The following is a 17,295-nucleotide window of genomic DNA, read 5'->3' on the forward strand; positions in this document are numbered from 1 at the left end:
TGTGTGTGTGCGTGTGTGTGTGTGTGTGTAATCCAATTCCAAATCTGTATCTCAATGTGTGTGTGTGTGTGTGTTTGTGTGTGTATGTGTGTGTGTGTGTGTGTGTGTGTGTGTAAGTGTACATGTGTGTGTGTAATACAATTCTGAATCTGTATCTCAATGTGTGTGTGTGTGTGTGTGTGTGTGTGTGTGTGTGTGTGTGTGTGTGTGTGTGTGTGCTTGTGCACGTGCGTGTGTGTGTGTAATCAGAGCCGCCTGTGTGTGTTTTAAGTTGTCTGTCCGTATTTGTCTGTCTATGTTGGAGTGTGTTAAAAAAATGTTTGTCTGTATTTGGATTTGTGTGTAACACGGTATCCCAATTTGCTGTATTTGTTTAAACATGACGTTTTGCAAATGTTCTGCCATGAAAGAGTTGTGTGCGCGTAATCATATTTGTGTGTGTGTAATACAATCGGTGTATACGTATTCAGATGTGTGTGTGTGTAATGCAATCTGTTTGTCCATACTCAGTTTTGTGTATAAGTGCGTGTGTGTATATATATATATGTATATATATGTATATACTTGAATATATATATATATATATATATATATATATGTGTGTGTAAAAATGTGTGTATATATGTGTGTATATGTATACGGTAAAGGCCAAAAGTTTGGACACTTCTTCTCATTCAATGTGTTTTCTTTATTTCCATGACTATTTACATTGTAGATTGTCACTGAAGGCATCACAACTATGAATGAACACATGTGGAGTTATACTTAACAAAAAAAGGGGAAATAACTGAAAACATGTTTTATGTTCTAGTTTCTTCAAAATAGCCACCCTTTGCTCTGATTACTGCTTTTCACACTCTTGGCATTCTCTCCATGAGCTTCAAGCACACCTGAAGTGAAAACCATTTCGGGTGACTACCTCTTGAAGCTCATCGAGAGAATGCCAAGAGTGTGCGAAAAAGTAATCAGAGCATACATATATATATATATATATATATATATATATATATATATATATATATATATATATATACAGTCGTAGTCAAGAGTTTACATACATAATAATGTCATGGCTGTCTTGAGTTTCCAATCATTTTTACAATTTTTACTTTTTTGTGATAGAGTGATTGGAGCACATACTTGTTGGTCTCAAAAAGCATTCATGAAGCTCGGAGGTTGGGTCTTGGGCGCAGTTGGGTTTATCCATCAGGACAATGACCCCAAACACACGTCAAAAGTGGTAAAGGAATGGCAAAATCAGGCTAGAATTAAGATTTTAGAATGGCCTTCCTAAAGCTCTGACTTAAACCCCATTGGGAACATGTGAACAATGCTGAAGAAACAAGTCCATGTCAGAAAACCAACAAATTTAGCTGAACAGCACCAATTTTTTTCAAGAAGAGTGGTCAAAAATTCAAGCAGAAGCTTGTGGATGGCTACCAAAAGTGCCTTATTGCAGTGAAACTTGCCAAGGGACATGTAACCAAATATTAACATTTCTGTATGTATACTTTTGACCCAGCACATTTGCTCACATTTCCATAATAAATTCATAAAAGAACAAAACTTCATGAATGTTTTTTGTGACCAACAAGTATGTGCTCCAATCACTCTATCACAAAAAAATAAGAGTTGTAGAAATTTTTGGAAACTCGAGACAGCCATGACATTATGTTCTTTACAAGTGTATGTAAACTTTTGACTATGACTGTACTTTATTTTCATGACTATTCTTTGAGCCCATTGCAGCCCTTGAGTCAATGTTTGGGGACCCCTGATGTAGACCATTGTATGTCATCATTATCAAATGTTCTAAAGAGAACGGTGAAATATTCATGGCAACTGACCACTTATTCTCCTCTAAATGTCATCAACTCTTGACGTCATTGGAATTCCTGAAATGTATTAATGTAATGCATGTCTAATGCAACGCTCATGTGAATACAATCTTAGTAAATAAGCTATCTCCTGCTGTTTGATAAACTGTTTATTTATCCGAGGCATCTAAATAGAAGCTGCATGCTGCATTAGACATCAAGGCTATGTTTCATGCAAAGATAACAAAGATGATTTATTCTTTAAAACTGGGCTCGCTCACTACTGCCCCTCAGTGGTGGCATCATACATTACACTATGGAGCTAAATCAGGGCCAAAAGTTTTGTACTCTGTACTCAAAATAAACTTTGAGTTTGAAAAAAAAAAGTGTTTTATTATGAAAAAAATACATAATTGTATTCTAAAATTAAATAAGTACACACTTTTTTCAGGTTTAATATAATTATGATGCAATTATTCACGTTCATATAGTTTGAGTTTCAGATTGTGTTTTGTTTTTTCCAGATGAATATATATATATTTTTTAAGTTTCAGTTTTTATTTTAGGTTTTGGATCTTTTTTTTCTTTACATTAAAATGTTTTTTTTTTTTTTTTCCGGATTCAGAATTGTGTCCCAAATGCACCAGAGTTGTGTCAGATGAGATATATTACATCTGGGGAAAAAAATGTACCTTTATATTATATTTTTATATCACATTATATATATATATATATGGATGGATGGATGGATGTGCATTTTATATAAATACACACTGCATATATATATATATATATATATATATATATATATATATATATATATATATATATATATATCCATCCTATATATATATATATATATATATATATATATCTATATATATATATATATATATATATATATATATATATATATATATATATATATATTTATATTCATATAAATATGTTTGCATATATATATATATATATATATATATATATTTATATTCATATAAATATGTTTGCATATATATATATATATATATATATATATATATATATATATATATATACAGTGTTGGGTTAGTTACTGAAAAGCAGTAACTAGTTACAGTTACTAGTTACTTCATTTCAAAAGTAACTCAGTTACTAACTCAGTTACTTACACCAAAAAGTAATGCGTTACTGTGAAAAGTAACTATTTAGTTACTTCTTTTCTTTTTAAAGCTCCCATTAATGCCCTTTTAGCCTTCATTTCAGTACTGTTATTGCACTGGAGAATAATACAATCTGTTGATCAACTTGACATGCATTTGCATCACTGAACTCTGCTAAGCAATGTGCTCTACATACAACACACAAAGACAAAGATATGTTACAAAGGCCAATTTGTTTCTGGCCAGAACAAATTGACAAAACTATTTTAAATAGCTGTAACATAACGTACATAAGTAACAAACAGCATAATAACAGCATAGAAAGGCACACACTACATACACAAAGCCTAACCAGGCATTTTCTTCCTCAAGTAATTCTGATACAAAATCATGTCTGAAGCCCAGAACACTCTACACATTTCCCCAGTTTTAGTTTAGAGATAAGGAAAGATTGGCCTGGCCCACTAGGATCCCTCTTTATGTTTGTGAACTTTATAGTCTATACATTTAGAGTGATGTGATAATCAAACACTCTAGAAGTCTAGAATGAAAGAGTATATAAGAGAATTGACAGCAACGTTCCCTCTCAGGAGCGCGCCTGTGCAATTGCGCACTGCTCAAGTGTCCTCTGCGCACGGTAAATCTATGCCATGCACAAAATCAAATAAATAAAATAAGCGCATAACAATTTTCGACACGACACGGACACAACAGAGAAAACCGTTTTCGTCATCATTGTTCAAATTTTGTAACGTCTGTCGAGACGCTTTGAGGACATGAATTCCATCCATCACTTTACTGAGCAAAACTCTTTATTGTCGGCCATAAACACATCACCAAAACATTAGTAAAAAAAATGATATCTAGCAAAAGTGGTCATTTTCTGAAGTACAAACCAGACCAAAAGCAACTTTGTTATATCAACAGCAGCCACTCGCTCTTTCTCACGTGCGCCAACACTTGCACATATGGCACTTAGCCAGTGATGCGTTTACAGCCACACAAAAAGTCGGACAACTCCAACACCACACATAAAGTGTCATTCCAGGTCGTTGCACTATGATTTACCAATCAAATGTGTGCTTATTCTAGTGTGATTTATTAGGAATCTTAATTTATAAATATTAATCATTAAATGCTGTTAGTATATTAAATAAATACTAATAAAAATATATTTTTTACAAACAGGAAGTTGCAGGAATGTACACATGATCCCCTGCTTACATCTCATTGTGCAACATGTGAATGTTTTAATGAGAACTAAATGCAATGTCTGAAAGGGGTACAAATTATTTCCAAAGCAGGACCTCCACCCAGACAAACAATACAAGTACGCAGTTCATGAAAAACAATATTTGTTGCTATTGTCATTGTAAGTGGGCCTAAACACTTATATTAGAAATGGAAATGACTGCTGTCATTTGATTATAATAATAAGAGAATGTTGTCTGTCTATCTGTGTTGGCCCTGTGATGAGGTGGGGACTTGTCCAGGGTGTACCCTGCCTTCCGCCCGAATGCAGCTGAGATAGGCTCCAGCGACCCCGGAAGGGACAAGCGGTAGAAAATGGATGGATGGATGGAGATTGAACTTGTTATTTAGTCAGGTTTGGGACAGGTGTGCTGCTGGTGTAGCCACAGTGTGCACGTCTAAAGTTGCTCACATGGGCTCCACTGAATGCTCAGGGAGTTTTTGCGTTTGCTCACACATGAACAATTAGAGGGAACATTGATTGACAGAGTGTGTGTACCTTCAGCGGTGAATGATGAGCAGAGGCAGACTTAATCCTTAAGTGGTGGTGGTGGAGGTGAAGTGGCATCAGAGTCTCTGTCTCTCTTTACTAGCTTCGTCGAAGCATGTTGCTATGTAGCTTGTTTCAGCAGATTTGAATTGCTGTTTTGGGCAGTAGATGGCATCTTTGATCCAAAGCACAATTTACATTTAACTAAAATGTTCTTTTCTTTGTGCTCGACAAAAGAAAAGTAGTGAAAATATCTCCATGTTAGCAAACTCGACTTCTGGCTCCGCCATGATCAGACACGCCCCCCCTCTGCTCCCCACACTCACACCCACATCACACACACCCACACAGAGCGCATGTCTCTCTTCTCCGGCTTGTGACACTAGAAGAATCAGAACGATGACACAGCAGCGCTCCGATAAAACACACTTTATACTACATAAAAAGTAACGTAAAATAACGCAGTAACGCATCATGTAGTAACGGTAACTGAGTTACTGAATATAAAAAATAACGCGTTAGATTACTAGTTACCGTCGAAACTAACGGCGTTACAGTAACGCCTTACTTTGTAACGCGTTAGTCCCAACACTGTATATATATATATATATATATATATATATTTATATATCTATATATAAATATATATTTATTTGTATGTATATATATATATATATATATATATATATATATATATATATATATATATATATATATATATATATATATACACAAACTTTTGGCCTTGTTTTAGCTCCATTGTCCACCAGCTAAGAAAAATAGGTGGATACATTTATGTCAGTAAGACTGCAGAATTTGATTGAAAAGTCTTATTAAAGGATTCAAATGTTGCATAACTTGCATTCTCTGCACGACCTCCAATTCCAACGTGAGTCTATAATGTTTTGTGTCTGTCTTTTTGTCTTGCAGAACCGTGACAGAATGGTTGACTGTTTGAGCAAAGTCATGCTGCACACGGTCATCTCATGCTGGCAGCCGGTCCTGGGACTGGCCCTCATGGCCGTCTTCGTGGGTTCCTCCCTGGGCTGCCCTTCCCGCTGCGAGTGCTCAGCGCAGACCAAGGCCGTGGTGTGCCACCGCAAGCGCATGCCCACCATCCCGGACGGCATCCCGGGCGAGACCAGGATCCTGGACCTGAGTAAGAACAAGCTGACAATGATCAACCCAGATGATTTTGTGGCCTTCCCGGGTCTGGAGGAACTGGACCTGAGTGGGAATATAATCAGTTATGTTGAGCCAGGTGCCTTCAACGCTCTCTTCAGCATGCACCTGCTCAGCCTGAAGAGTAACCGCATCAAGCTCATTCCCCTGGGCGTCTTTTCTGGCTTGGCAAATCTGACCCGGCTGGATGTCAGCGACAACAAGATCGTCATCCTCTTGGATTACATGTTCCAGGACTTGCACAATCTCAAGTTTTTGGAGGTGGGCGACAATGACCTTGTTTACATCTCCCACCGCGCGTTTAGTGGACTTTTAAGCCTGGAGACGCTCGCCCTGGAGAGGTGCAACCTCACCATCGTTCCCACCGAGGCCCTCTCGCACCTTCACAACCTGGTCAGCCTCCACCTGCGATACCTCAGCATCAGCACTTTGCATCCGTACTCCTTCAAAAAGTTATTCCGGCTGCGTAATTTGGAGATAGACAACTGGCCCTCGCTGGACCACGTGCCGGCCAACACGTTGCACGGCCTCAACCTGACCACACTCTTCATCACCAACACTAACCTGTCATCCTTCCCGTATCAAGCCTTGAAGCATCTGCCCTACCTGACCCACCTGAACCTGTCCTACAACCGCATCCGCCACATTGAAGGCGGGATGTTGATGGATTTGATCCGGCTCCGAGAGTTCCACCTGGTCGGCGCTCAGCTCGCCGTTATTGAACCGTACGCCTTCCAGGGTCTGCGGGGGCTCAAAGTGCTCAATGTGTCCCACAACCAACTGGACACTCTGGAGAAAGGAGTTTTCCAGTCTCCGGAAGCCTTGGAGGTCCTCCTCATCAACAACAACCCCCTGGTGTGCGACTGCCGACTAATGTGGATCTTACAGAAAAGGCACTCTATCTTGTTTGGGGATTCCCAGCCAGAGTGCAACACACCCGAGGGTATCCGAGGCAGGCCTTTCAGGGAGTTTAAGGAAAGCCTCCTGTCTTACTACGTGACCTGCACCAAGCCTAAAATACGAGAGAATAAAACCCAAACCCTCACTGTGGATGAGGGCCAGCAAGCTCTGCTGCACTGCAGCGCTGAGGGGACCCCAAGACCCACGGTTTCCTGGGTGTCCCCGCGTCGCCGTGTCCTCACCGGGAGAAACCACGGCAGGGTGACGGTCCACAACAACGGCACGCTGGAGATCAAGTCGGCCGAAGTGCAAGACGGCGGCGTATACCTCTGTCTCGCTTCCAACACCGCCGGGAATGACACCCTGATGACGTCATTGGCCGTCAAAAGTCTCGGATCGCTGTACGCAAACAGGACCCAGTACTACACCGATCCCAGCAACACCACTGCCAACGGGACCGCCGGCGTCAGCCTGGGCTTGGACCTAAAGACTATTTTAGTGTCCACCGCCATGGGTTGTTTCACCTTCCTGGGAATGGTCTTGTTTTGCTTCCTGCTCCTGTTCGTCTGGAGCAGAGGCAAAGGCAAACATAAAAACAACATCGACGTCGAATACGTGCCTCGCTCCAAGTCCAACGGTACCAACGTGGACTCTGCGGACATCCAAGCCGGTCCTCACCGTTTCAACATGAAAATGATGTGACTTGTTTTATAAGTGTGGATTTACGGGAGCTGGATTGTGGAAAGGTACATTCTATTTTTTTTTTTTTTTTTGCGAGTGAACCACCGCTGAAGGACGAGTGGGAGCAAAAAAAAAAAAACAACAACAAAAAAAAAAACTACTTTGGGGGTCTGATAAAAGACAAGGAACAGTACCTGAAATCCGTGGATAACGCTTGGATATAAGGCTTCAAAGAGCAGCGGGACTTCAGAATTGCCAGCAGGCAACTTCTTGGACTAGGAGTGAACTGCGTCCAGGGAATACATGTCATTTATCTCCTTTTTGAAATTTATACACCCAAAAAGAACGCCCTTCTATTCTGAGTTGGAACTCCGGCTGAAACGTGTACAGTACCAATTTGTATCCAACTGATAACCTTTGTTGAGTCTTGCGCCATGCTTCTTTACACAACCAATCAACGGCCGCGACCATCGTTTCCTATGTTAAATACTTTGCCTGTGTGTACCTAATGCTTTGTTACGTACACCTACTGTATGTACAAATGTTCATAGCAATATTCATGGGATGCATTAGCCAAAATTGATATAACCCTATACTGTATGTTCGGCAAAAACATCCTTCAGACTTTTGGTGTGTCCATGGATTCAGGAAGGGCTTCTGTGGGTGATTATATGTCCCTGCTCCCCCAATTGACTCCTAAATAATAGTAAGAAGAAGAAGAAGAAATATTTATCAATGAAGGTCAAAGAGAAGATTTTATTTATTAAGAAAGTTGAGTAAAACCCAGTCCTCAACTGCAGTCGGGCGTCTGGTGCGATACCCGGATCGAACCAGAACGACCCTTTTTGTCCTATTTTTGTGTCTTTTTATTCCTTTATGTGTACCTTTTTGGCCCCCGAGGCGAAATACATGCGTCAATCTTTTGCTACCGTGATATTTGCATCGTTTTCTTTCTTCCCCCTTGTAGAGAATTTGGGCTTTGTTGTGGTAGTTCTTCATTTTGTTGTTGAATCATTTAGATTGTGAAAATTTGGAGAAAAAAAAAAGAGAAAAAAAAGTTCAAATAAAAAGAATTAAAAAAAGATGTATGTGAAATAAATGCAGATGTATTTGTACCCGTGACTCAACGCCGTTTTATTGCCGGCATAAAACGTCGGGAGAGGCCAAACTTCTGTGATGAAAATAAAATGGTATTCACCTGACGCCGCGTCGGGCTCATTTAATATGCGAGACTGGCAAGCGTTCTGGACACATTTTGCCTCGAAGAAAAATGCCCGTTGCTTGTGTTGTTTTAGGGCAGGGGTTGGCAACTTGAAATCTTCAAAGAGCCATATTGGACCAAAAATAAGAATCTGTCTGGAGCCGCAAAAAATGTAAAGCCTTAAATAAGTGTTATGATAAAGCCAACTCATGATGTACACTAAGTGGCTATAATAGCCTACTATCAAAATGGCTAAGTGTCGAGGTTGACGCAAATCATTGTTGACAGAAATGTTAAAATGTATCTATTATACACATTTTTACAACATTGGAAAAGAGTCAAACTGAGGCTTCTCAGAGGGTGAGATAACTCCTGGAAAAGGCAGGCTGTCTTTTTTTTTTTATGGATTTATTACAATCTTTTTTTTTTTTTTTCTTTCTTTAGTTTATTTCGAACATGAACACACTTACATCATAATACATCACACAATTTCATATCATTTCATTTTACATCATGCCCGAAAAGGAGTAGGAAGAAGCAAAGCTTATTTAATCCTACCCCTTTCCCACTTCAAGCGTTTACAAATATATAGAATCATATACTGACCTTTTTATATAATAAAATAACATCTATGAATTAGTATACAACAGTTTTGTAATATGTAATTAATTAATTAATTCAGTCATTATTAACATACTGAGATGAAGAATATCTTATTTTCAATAAGGTTGAAAGTATTTCTCATAATTCTTCTTTTTTGTACTCTGTAAGCACTTTTATTTTGAACAACCTCTTAAACTGGATCATATCAGTACAATTTTTAACTTCTTTACTTTATCCATTCCATAATTTAATTCCACATACTGATATGCTAAAAGTTCTAAGTGTTGTACGTGCATATAAATGTTTTAAAAATTTTTTTCCTCTAAGGTTATATTCCTCCTCTTTAGTTGAGAAGAATTGTTGTACATTCTTTGGTAGCAGGTTATAGTTTGCTTTGTACATCATTTTAGCTGTTTGCAATTTTACCAAATCACCAAACTTTAATATTTCTGACTTAATAAATAAAAGGTTTGTGTGTTCTCTATATCCAACATTATGTATTATTCTAACTGATCTTTTTTGTAACACGGTTAGCGAATGTAGCGCACATTTGTAGTTATTTCCCCATATTTCTGCACAATAACTCAGATATGTAACACTAGCGAGCAGTAGAGAATATGTAGTGATTTTTGGCCCAGGACATATTTTGCTTTTTTCATTATTGAAATGTTTTTTGCCACCTTATGTTGTATGTTTTGTATATGAGATTTCCAGTTCATTTGATCATCTATTAATACTCCCAAAAATCTAGTTTCTTTTACCCTTTCTATGTCTACTTCGTCTATTTGTATTTGTGTATGATGCTCTTTTCTACTATTACCAAATAGCATTATTTTAGTTTTACTGAGATTCAAAGATAGTCTGTTTTTGTCAAACCATCTTTTTAATTTGTTCATTTCTTCTGTTATTATTTGTATTATCTTCTGTGTGCTCTCTCCTGAACAGAAAGCAGTTGTGTCGTCTGCAAATAAAACCAACTTTAAGTCCTTCGTAACCTTACAAATGTCGTTTATATAAAGATTGAACAATCTTGGTCCCAGTATTGACCCCTGGGGTACACCACAGGATATATCTAGCTGTGTTGACATATTTTCACCCATCTTTACATATTGCTTCCTGTTGGTTAAATAACTTCTTACCCAATTCAATACCAAACCTCTGATGCCATATCGTTCTAATTTTCGTATTAAAATATCATGATTAATTGTGTCAAATGCTTTTGTTAAGTCCATGAATACTGCGGCCGCACATTCTTTACCATTTATTGCATTGGTAATTTCCTCTGTTATTTTAGTTAGTGCTATTGATGTTGAGATATTTGCTCGGAATCCATATTGGTTCTCCACAAGCGTCCCACTTTTGTTAATAAATAAATCTATTTTGGAGAATTGTGGAAGTACTGAAACTGGTCTGTAGTTAGTAAACTGGTGTATGTCTCCATTCTTATAAATTGGTACGACTTTTGCAATTTTCATTATATCAGGGAATTTACCGGTTAAAAATGATACATTGGTTCTGAAATGTCTTGTATAACCTTTTTTATCGTTACCATATCTATTCCATGACAGTCGGTTGAGGTCTTGGATTTACAATTTTTTACAATTTTGATTATGTCTTCTTTTGTTACACTTTTAAGAAACATGGAATTGGGATTTCTGTCTATGAGCTCACTCAAGGCCTCAACTGACCCATCATCTGCATTTGGAATTCTTTGATCCAGATTTTTTCCGATATTAACAAAATAATCATTGAAACGTTCCGCTATTTGGTTCATATTGTCATTTTTTGTATTTCCATCTAGAAAGTACTGGGGGTAATCTTTCTTAGCACCATTTTTAATGATGCTATTTAGGATGCCCCATGTTGCTCTCATGTTGTTTTTGTTCTTGTTTAATAATTTAATCTTTGCATGCTGGGTAATGTTTGCTGTGGTCTGGAACAACATGGCCCACAAATAACCATCAGGAATGCAGCCAATAATACAAACCCAAAACCAGTGAAATTGGCACGTGAATAAAAACAGAATCTAAGGATTTGCAAATCCTTTTCAACTTATATTCAATTGAATAGACTGCAAAGACAAGATATTTAATGTTCCTACTGAAAATTTTTTTTTTTTGATGCAAATAATCATTAACTTAGAATTTAATGGCAGCAACACATTGCAAAAAGGTTGACACAGGGGCATTTTTACCACTGTGTTACATGGCCTTTCCTTTTAACAACACTCAGTAAACGTTTGAGAACCGAGGAGACCAATTTTTGAAGCTTTTCAGGTGGAATTATTTCCCGTTCTTGCTTGATGTACAGCTTAAGTTGTTCAACAGTCCGGGGGTCTCCGTTGTGGTATTTTAGGCTTCATAATGCGCCACATATTTTCAATGGGAGACAGGTCTGGACTACAGGCAGGCCAGTCTAGTGCCCGCACTCGTTTACTATGAAGCCACGCTGTTGTAACACATGGCTTGGCATTGTCTTGCTGAAATAAGCAGGGGCGTCCATGGTAACGTTGCTTGGATGGCAACATATGTTGCTCCAAAAGCTGTATGTACCTTTCAGCATTAATGGTGCCTTCACAGATGTGTAAGTTACCCATGTCTTGGGCACTAATACACCCCCATACCACCACAGATGCTGGCTTTTGAACTTTGCGCCTATAACAATCAGGATGGTTCTCTTCCTTTTTGTTCCGGAGGACACGACACCCACAGTTTCCAAAAACAAATTGAAATGTGGACTCGTCAGACCACAGAACACTTTTCCACTTTGCATCAGTCCATCTTAGATGAACTTGGGCACAGTGAAGCCGGCAACGTTTCTGGGTGTTGTTGATAAATGGCTTTCGCTTTGCATAGTAGAGTTTTAACTTGCACTTACAGATGTAGCGACCAACTGTAGTTACTGACAGTGGTTTTCTAAAGTGTTCCCGAGCCCATGTGGTGATATCCTTTACACACTGATCATCGCTTTTTGATGTAGTACCGCCTGAGGGATTGAAGGTCACGGGCATTCAATGTTTAATACGCTTACGTGCAGTGATTTCTCCAGATTCTCTGAACCTTTTGATGATATTACGGACCGTAGATGGTGAAATCCCTAAATTCCTTGCAATAGCTGGTTGAGAAATGTTGTTTTTAAACTGTTGGATAATTTGCTCACGCATTTTTTTGACAAAGTGGTGACCCTCGTCCCATCCTTGTTTGTGAATGACTGAGCATTTCATGGAAGGTGCTTTTATACCCAATCATGGCACCCACCTGTTCCCAATTAGCCTGTTCACCTGTGGGATGTTCCAAATAAGTGTTTGATGAGCATCCCTCAACTTTCTCAGTCTTTTTTGTCCCTTGTGCCAGCTTTTTTGAAACATGTTACAGGCACCAAGCTCCAAATGAGCTAATATTTGCCAAAAATAACAAAGTTTTCCACTTGGAACGTTAAATATCTTGTCTTTGCAGTCTATTCAATTGAATATAAGTCGAAAAGGATTTGCAAATCATTGCATTCTGTTTTTATTTACCATTTACACAACGGGACAACTTCACTGGTTTTGGGGTTTGTACATTTATTATCAACTGAAGGTGGATAATGGCACAATAATAATTCCATCTGATTCTGTCAAACAAATCTCTCGAGCTTGGTACCTATCTTTGCACAGACCACATTTTAGTGTTTAGCCAGGAGAAGACCACATATCCCATGAGGACTAGCGCATATGGCCTCAAACTGACATGATGTCCGCTGTAATGTTGGCAAAAATATAATGTCTCTAATGGCTATGCTGATGTTAAATAACAGACACTATCAAGAAATGATCTACTGAAACATGACGCTACTAGGAATAATGTATAGGGGCCGATGCAGGTCCAAAGCAAAGGAAGACAGGTGGGAGAGTTTTTCCGAAAGAACTGTGAACTATCACGCTGGTGGCAATTTATTGCTACCACACACATTTCCGATAGCTAACATTTGTATTAGCATTTTGATTTGAGCATTGGAAGTTTCCTACTAGTTAAGCAGGAGCACAGCCAAGGCAGCATTGGTCTGAAATTGCTCGTCTTTGAGCTCACGCTAGCGAGTAAAAGCCAAGGCAATGTTGTTCCTGACTGTCTCAGACAAAACTTTTCGTTTCTTTGGTTGTTTTGGAGCTTCGACCATGATAGCAGTAAATGCATGTAGGCGTTCTTCTTCTTTTTCTTTTAGTTTTCTGGCGAAACGGAGGCATTCGCATCGACTATCAGCTTTTTAACGAATGGGAATAGGGGAGTGACGTATGTAAAGCAATTTTTTTTTGTGTGTCAGGGTTCCTGCCACCCTCCTCAAAATCGCAAAGTGCCAGTGAGAGCGATACAGACCCCCTCAGGCCATGACAGAGGTGTCATTCAGCTAGTTGTAAGTGCATGTATCCTCCCAAAAGTAAAGGAAATCTTTTATGAAGGGTGACAAGTTACTTATTGCTACTTTAAGACTTGATGTTAATGTCAAGAATAAAATAATACAAACAAAATGTGAAAAAAAGTGCTAAATGGGGAAGGATTACTGTATATGTGATGGAGTTGACTCATTTTATCCACAACTTACTATTAAGACATCATTAAAAAGGACCTTTAACTACAGTCGTGGTCAAAAGTTTACATACACTTGTAAAGAACATAATGTCATGGCTGTCTTGAGTTTCCAAAAATTTCTACAACTCTTATGTTTTATTACTATTTATTATTATTTATTTACCTACTCACTGGCCTAGTCGTTAGAATGTTCGCCCTGAGATTGGTAGGTTGTGAGTTCAAACCCCGGCCGAGTCATACCAAAGACTATAAAAATGGGAACCATTACCTCCCTGCTTGGCACTCAGCATCAAGGGTTGGAATTGGGGGTTAAATCACCAAAAATGATTCCCGGGCACGGCCACCGCTGCTGCTAACTGCTCCCCTCACCTCCCAGGGGGTGATCAAGGGTGATGGGTCAAATGCAGAGAATAATTTTTCCACACCTAGTGTGTGTGTGACAATCATTGGTACCTTACTTTAACTTGTGGCCAAACAGCTACATTTTTGATTCATCTGACCACAGAACTTTCCTCCAGAAGGTCTTATCTTTGTCCATGTGATGTCAGGTGAAATATGTTTGGAGGAGAAAAGGTGAGGCCTTTAATCCCAGGAACACCACACCTACCGCCAAGCATGGTGGTGGTAGTATTATGCTCTGGGCCTGTTTTGCTGCCAATGGAACTGGTGCTTTACAGAGAGTAAATGGGACAATGAAAAAGGAGGATTACCTCCAAATTCTTCAGGACAAGCTAAAATCGTCAGCCCGGAGGTTGGGTCTTGGGCGCAGTTGGGTGTTCCAACAGGACAATGACCCCAAACACACATCAAAAGTGGTAAAGGAATGGCTAAATCAGGCTGTAATTAAGGTTTTAGAATGGCCTTCCTAAAGTCCTGACAAAAACATGTGGACAATGCTGAAGAAACAAGTCAATGTCAGAAAAATCGACAAATTTAGCTGAATTGCACCAACTTTCTAAAGAGGAGTGGTCAAAAATTTAAACAGAAGCTTGTGGATGGCTACCAAAAGCGCCTTATTTCAGTGAAACTTGCCAAGGGACATGTAAGCAAATATTAACATTGCTGTATGTATACTTTTGACCCAGCACATTTGCTCACATTTTCAGTAGACCCATAATAAATTCAGAAAAGAAGCAAACTTCATGAATGTTTTTGTGACCAACAAGTATGTGCTCCAATCACTCTATCACAAAAAAATAAGAGTTGTAGAAATGATTGGAAACTCAAGACAGCCATGACATTATGTTCTTTACAAGTGTATGTAAACTTTTGACCACAACTGTGTTCTGCACATCTCGTCTTCATTCAAGTCAAGTGGAACGCAACCAATTTCTCTGCAACTGAAGCTTGTCAGAGTCCCAGGAAAAAAAACAAAAAACATCTTTGTCTGTGGCTTTATAACAAGCTGCTGCTGCCTACTGTATATTTATACCCAGAAAGACTCTTCCCCAGCATGCGGTACTCATTCTTTACCAGATCATCTTTAATCTTTGAACCACACAGACGACGACAGCTGGAGTCTGTTGACATTATCCCACGAAGAAAACTGACTTTTATGCACAGGCATTATAATAATTTCATGATGTGTTCTCATGATAACTGGCTGTGCTTTGGTATAACCTTGCAAGCTAGTGAAAAAAATCAGAAGGGGCGGCAGGGAACGGGGGAGTCTACTTTGGATGCAGGAGGCTTTTGTTGGTGTCGTCTTTTTTTTAACACAACTGAGAGCACCTGCAGAAAGAGGCAGGATCAAACCTTGAAAAATCTGAGTATGTGTGTATGTGAGTGGACAGGCCGCCAGGATCCGGATGTGTGTGAGCTTTCATTAGCGGAGGCTTTGCCTGTGTCTCAGCTCCCTGGTGACCGCCCCCTTCCGCCAAATGAGCTCCCGTGTGAGCCCGCTATAGCACCACTTCCAAACATTGTCTGGCTGCAGGCCGCCATTTGTCTTCTTTGCTCATTCATGCCACCAAAGAATGCTTAAAAAAAAAGTTATTCTTGTAAAACTATTTAAATCACAAATACTTTTTTTTTTTTTTCATAAAAGCATGATGTGCCTTTGTATTTTTGCTTCCAAGGAAACAGTCACAGAAGAACAAAGGGAAGTCATCAAAAATAGAATACATTTTTAGATGAATCCGTATTGGGAGAAGTTTGAATCGACGGACAAATGCCCGAATATCGATTATTGTCTCCGTCGCATAACAATAGGAACCAAGTAATTGTTTTGGATGTTGTACGTGGACCTCTTTGAGTGACGGACAGCTGCTCACATCAAAAGACAGCTGCCTAAAGCCCAGTCTGAATGAGGCTTCAGCTTCCAGACTGACAAACAGCTTCTGACTACAGAACCGGACATAGTGGTGGTGGACAAAGAGCAGAAAAGGGTGGTGGTGATAGATGTGGCAATCCCAGCTGACGCCAACATCAGGAAGAAGGAACACGAGGAACTTGAGAAGTACCAAGGGTTGAAAGAGCAGCTGGAACGGATGTGGAAGGTCAAGGCTAGCGTGGTCCCCGTGGTAGTGGGGGCGCTCCGAGCAGTAACCCCCAAACTGGGAGAGTGGCTCCAACAGATCCCAAGAACAACATCTGAAGCCTCAGTCCAGAAGAGCACCGTCCTAGGAACAGCCAAGATACTGCGCAAAACCCTCAAACTCTCAGGGCTCTGGTAGAGGACCCAAGCTTGAGGATGACACAGATACCACCCCACTAGGGGAAGAAGGAGATATATATATATATATATATATATATATATATATATATATATATATATATATATATATATATATATATATATATATATATATATATATATATATATACATCAAAACAAGGGGCTCACACCAAAAGACAGTTGCCTAAGACCCAGTCAGCAAGGTAATGCTTGATTGTACAGTTTGAAATATGTCAGGCGATCACAAGAAATTGGAAATAAAAAACAATCAATTCGTCCCCGCATACTCTATTGGTAGCTGGAATTTCGTATACAGTGGAGCGTCGTTTTACAAACCGAATGGGTTCTTGAACATGCTTTGGAAAACCGAAATAGTGTAGTATAGTCAAACAGAGTTTCCCATAAGAATCAATGCAAACATGAACAATTGGTTCGAGCCTAGACAAAAGTCCCTATTTTAGTAAAAAACTGCACAATTTGAAGACATTATAATGTATGTATATACTATATATATATATATATACGTTAGGTCAGGAAGAAACACAGAGACTATTTCATCCCTACAAGCCTGTTTTGCAGGTTTCCCCTCCTGAAGAGCAGGGAAACCTGCAAAACAGGCTTGTTTGTATATGTATATGTATATATGTGTATATATGTATATGTATATATATGTGTATATGTATATATGTATATGTATATATATGTATATGTATGTATATATATATATATATATATATCAATCCGTCCGATTGTAGCTGAGATAGGCTCCAGCGCCCCCGCGACCCCAAA

At 39.0% G+C, this 17,295-nt stretch overlaps 1 protein-coding gene across 4 annotated transcripts in view; it reads left to right on the forward strand.

Annotated features, from left to right (window-relative positions):
• Window positions 1–8,575, forward strand: part of lingo2 (leucine rich repeat and Ig domain containing 2) — a 704,576-nt gene extending 696,001 nt beyond the window's left edge. For all 4 annotated transcript variants that reach the window (XM_061976604.1, XM_061976605.1, XM_061976607.1 and 1 more), the window contains one exon: window positions 5,628–8,575. In XM_061976604.1, coding sequence (XP_061832588.1) covers window positions 5,640–7,481 — 1,842 coding nt within the window. In that variant the 5' untranslated portion in view covers window positions 5,628–5,639 and the 3' untranslated portion in view covers window positions 7,482–8,575. The remainder of the gene's footprint in view (window positions 1–5,627) is intronic.
• Window positions 8,576–17,295: the final 8,720 nt, after the last annotated feature.

The sequence above is a fragment of the Nerophis lumbriciformis genome, linkage group LG16 (genome assembly GCF_033978685.3).
Source record: "Nerophis lumbriciformis linkage group LG16, RoL_Nlum_v2.1, whole genome shotgun sequence".
Taxonomy (NCBI): Eukaryota; Metazoa; Chordata; class Actinopteri; order Syngnathiformes; family Syngnathidae; genus Nerophis; species Nerophis lumbriciformis.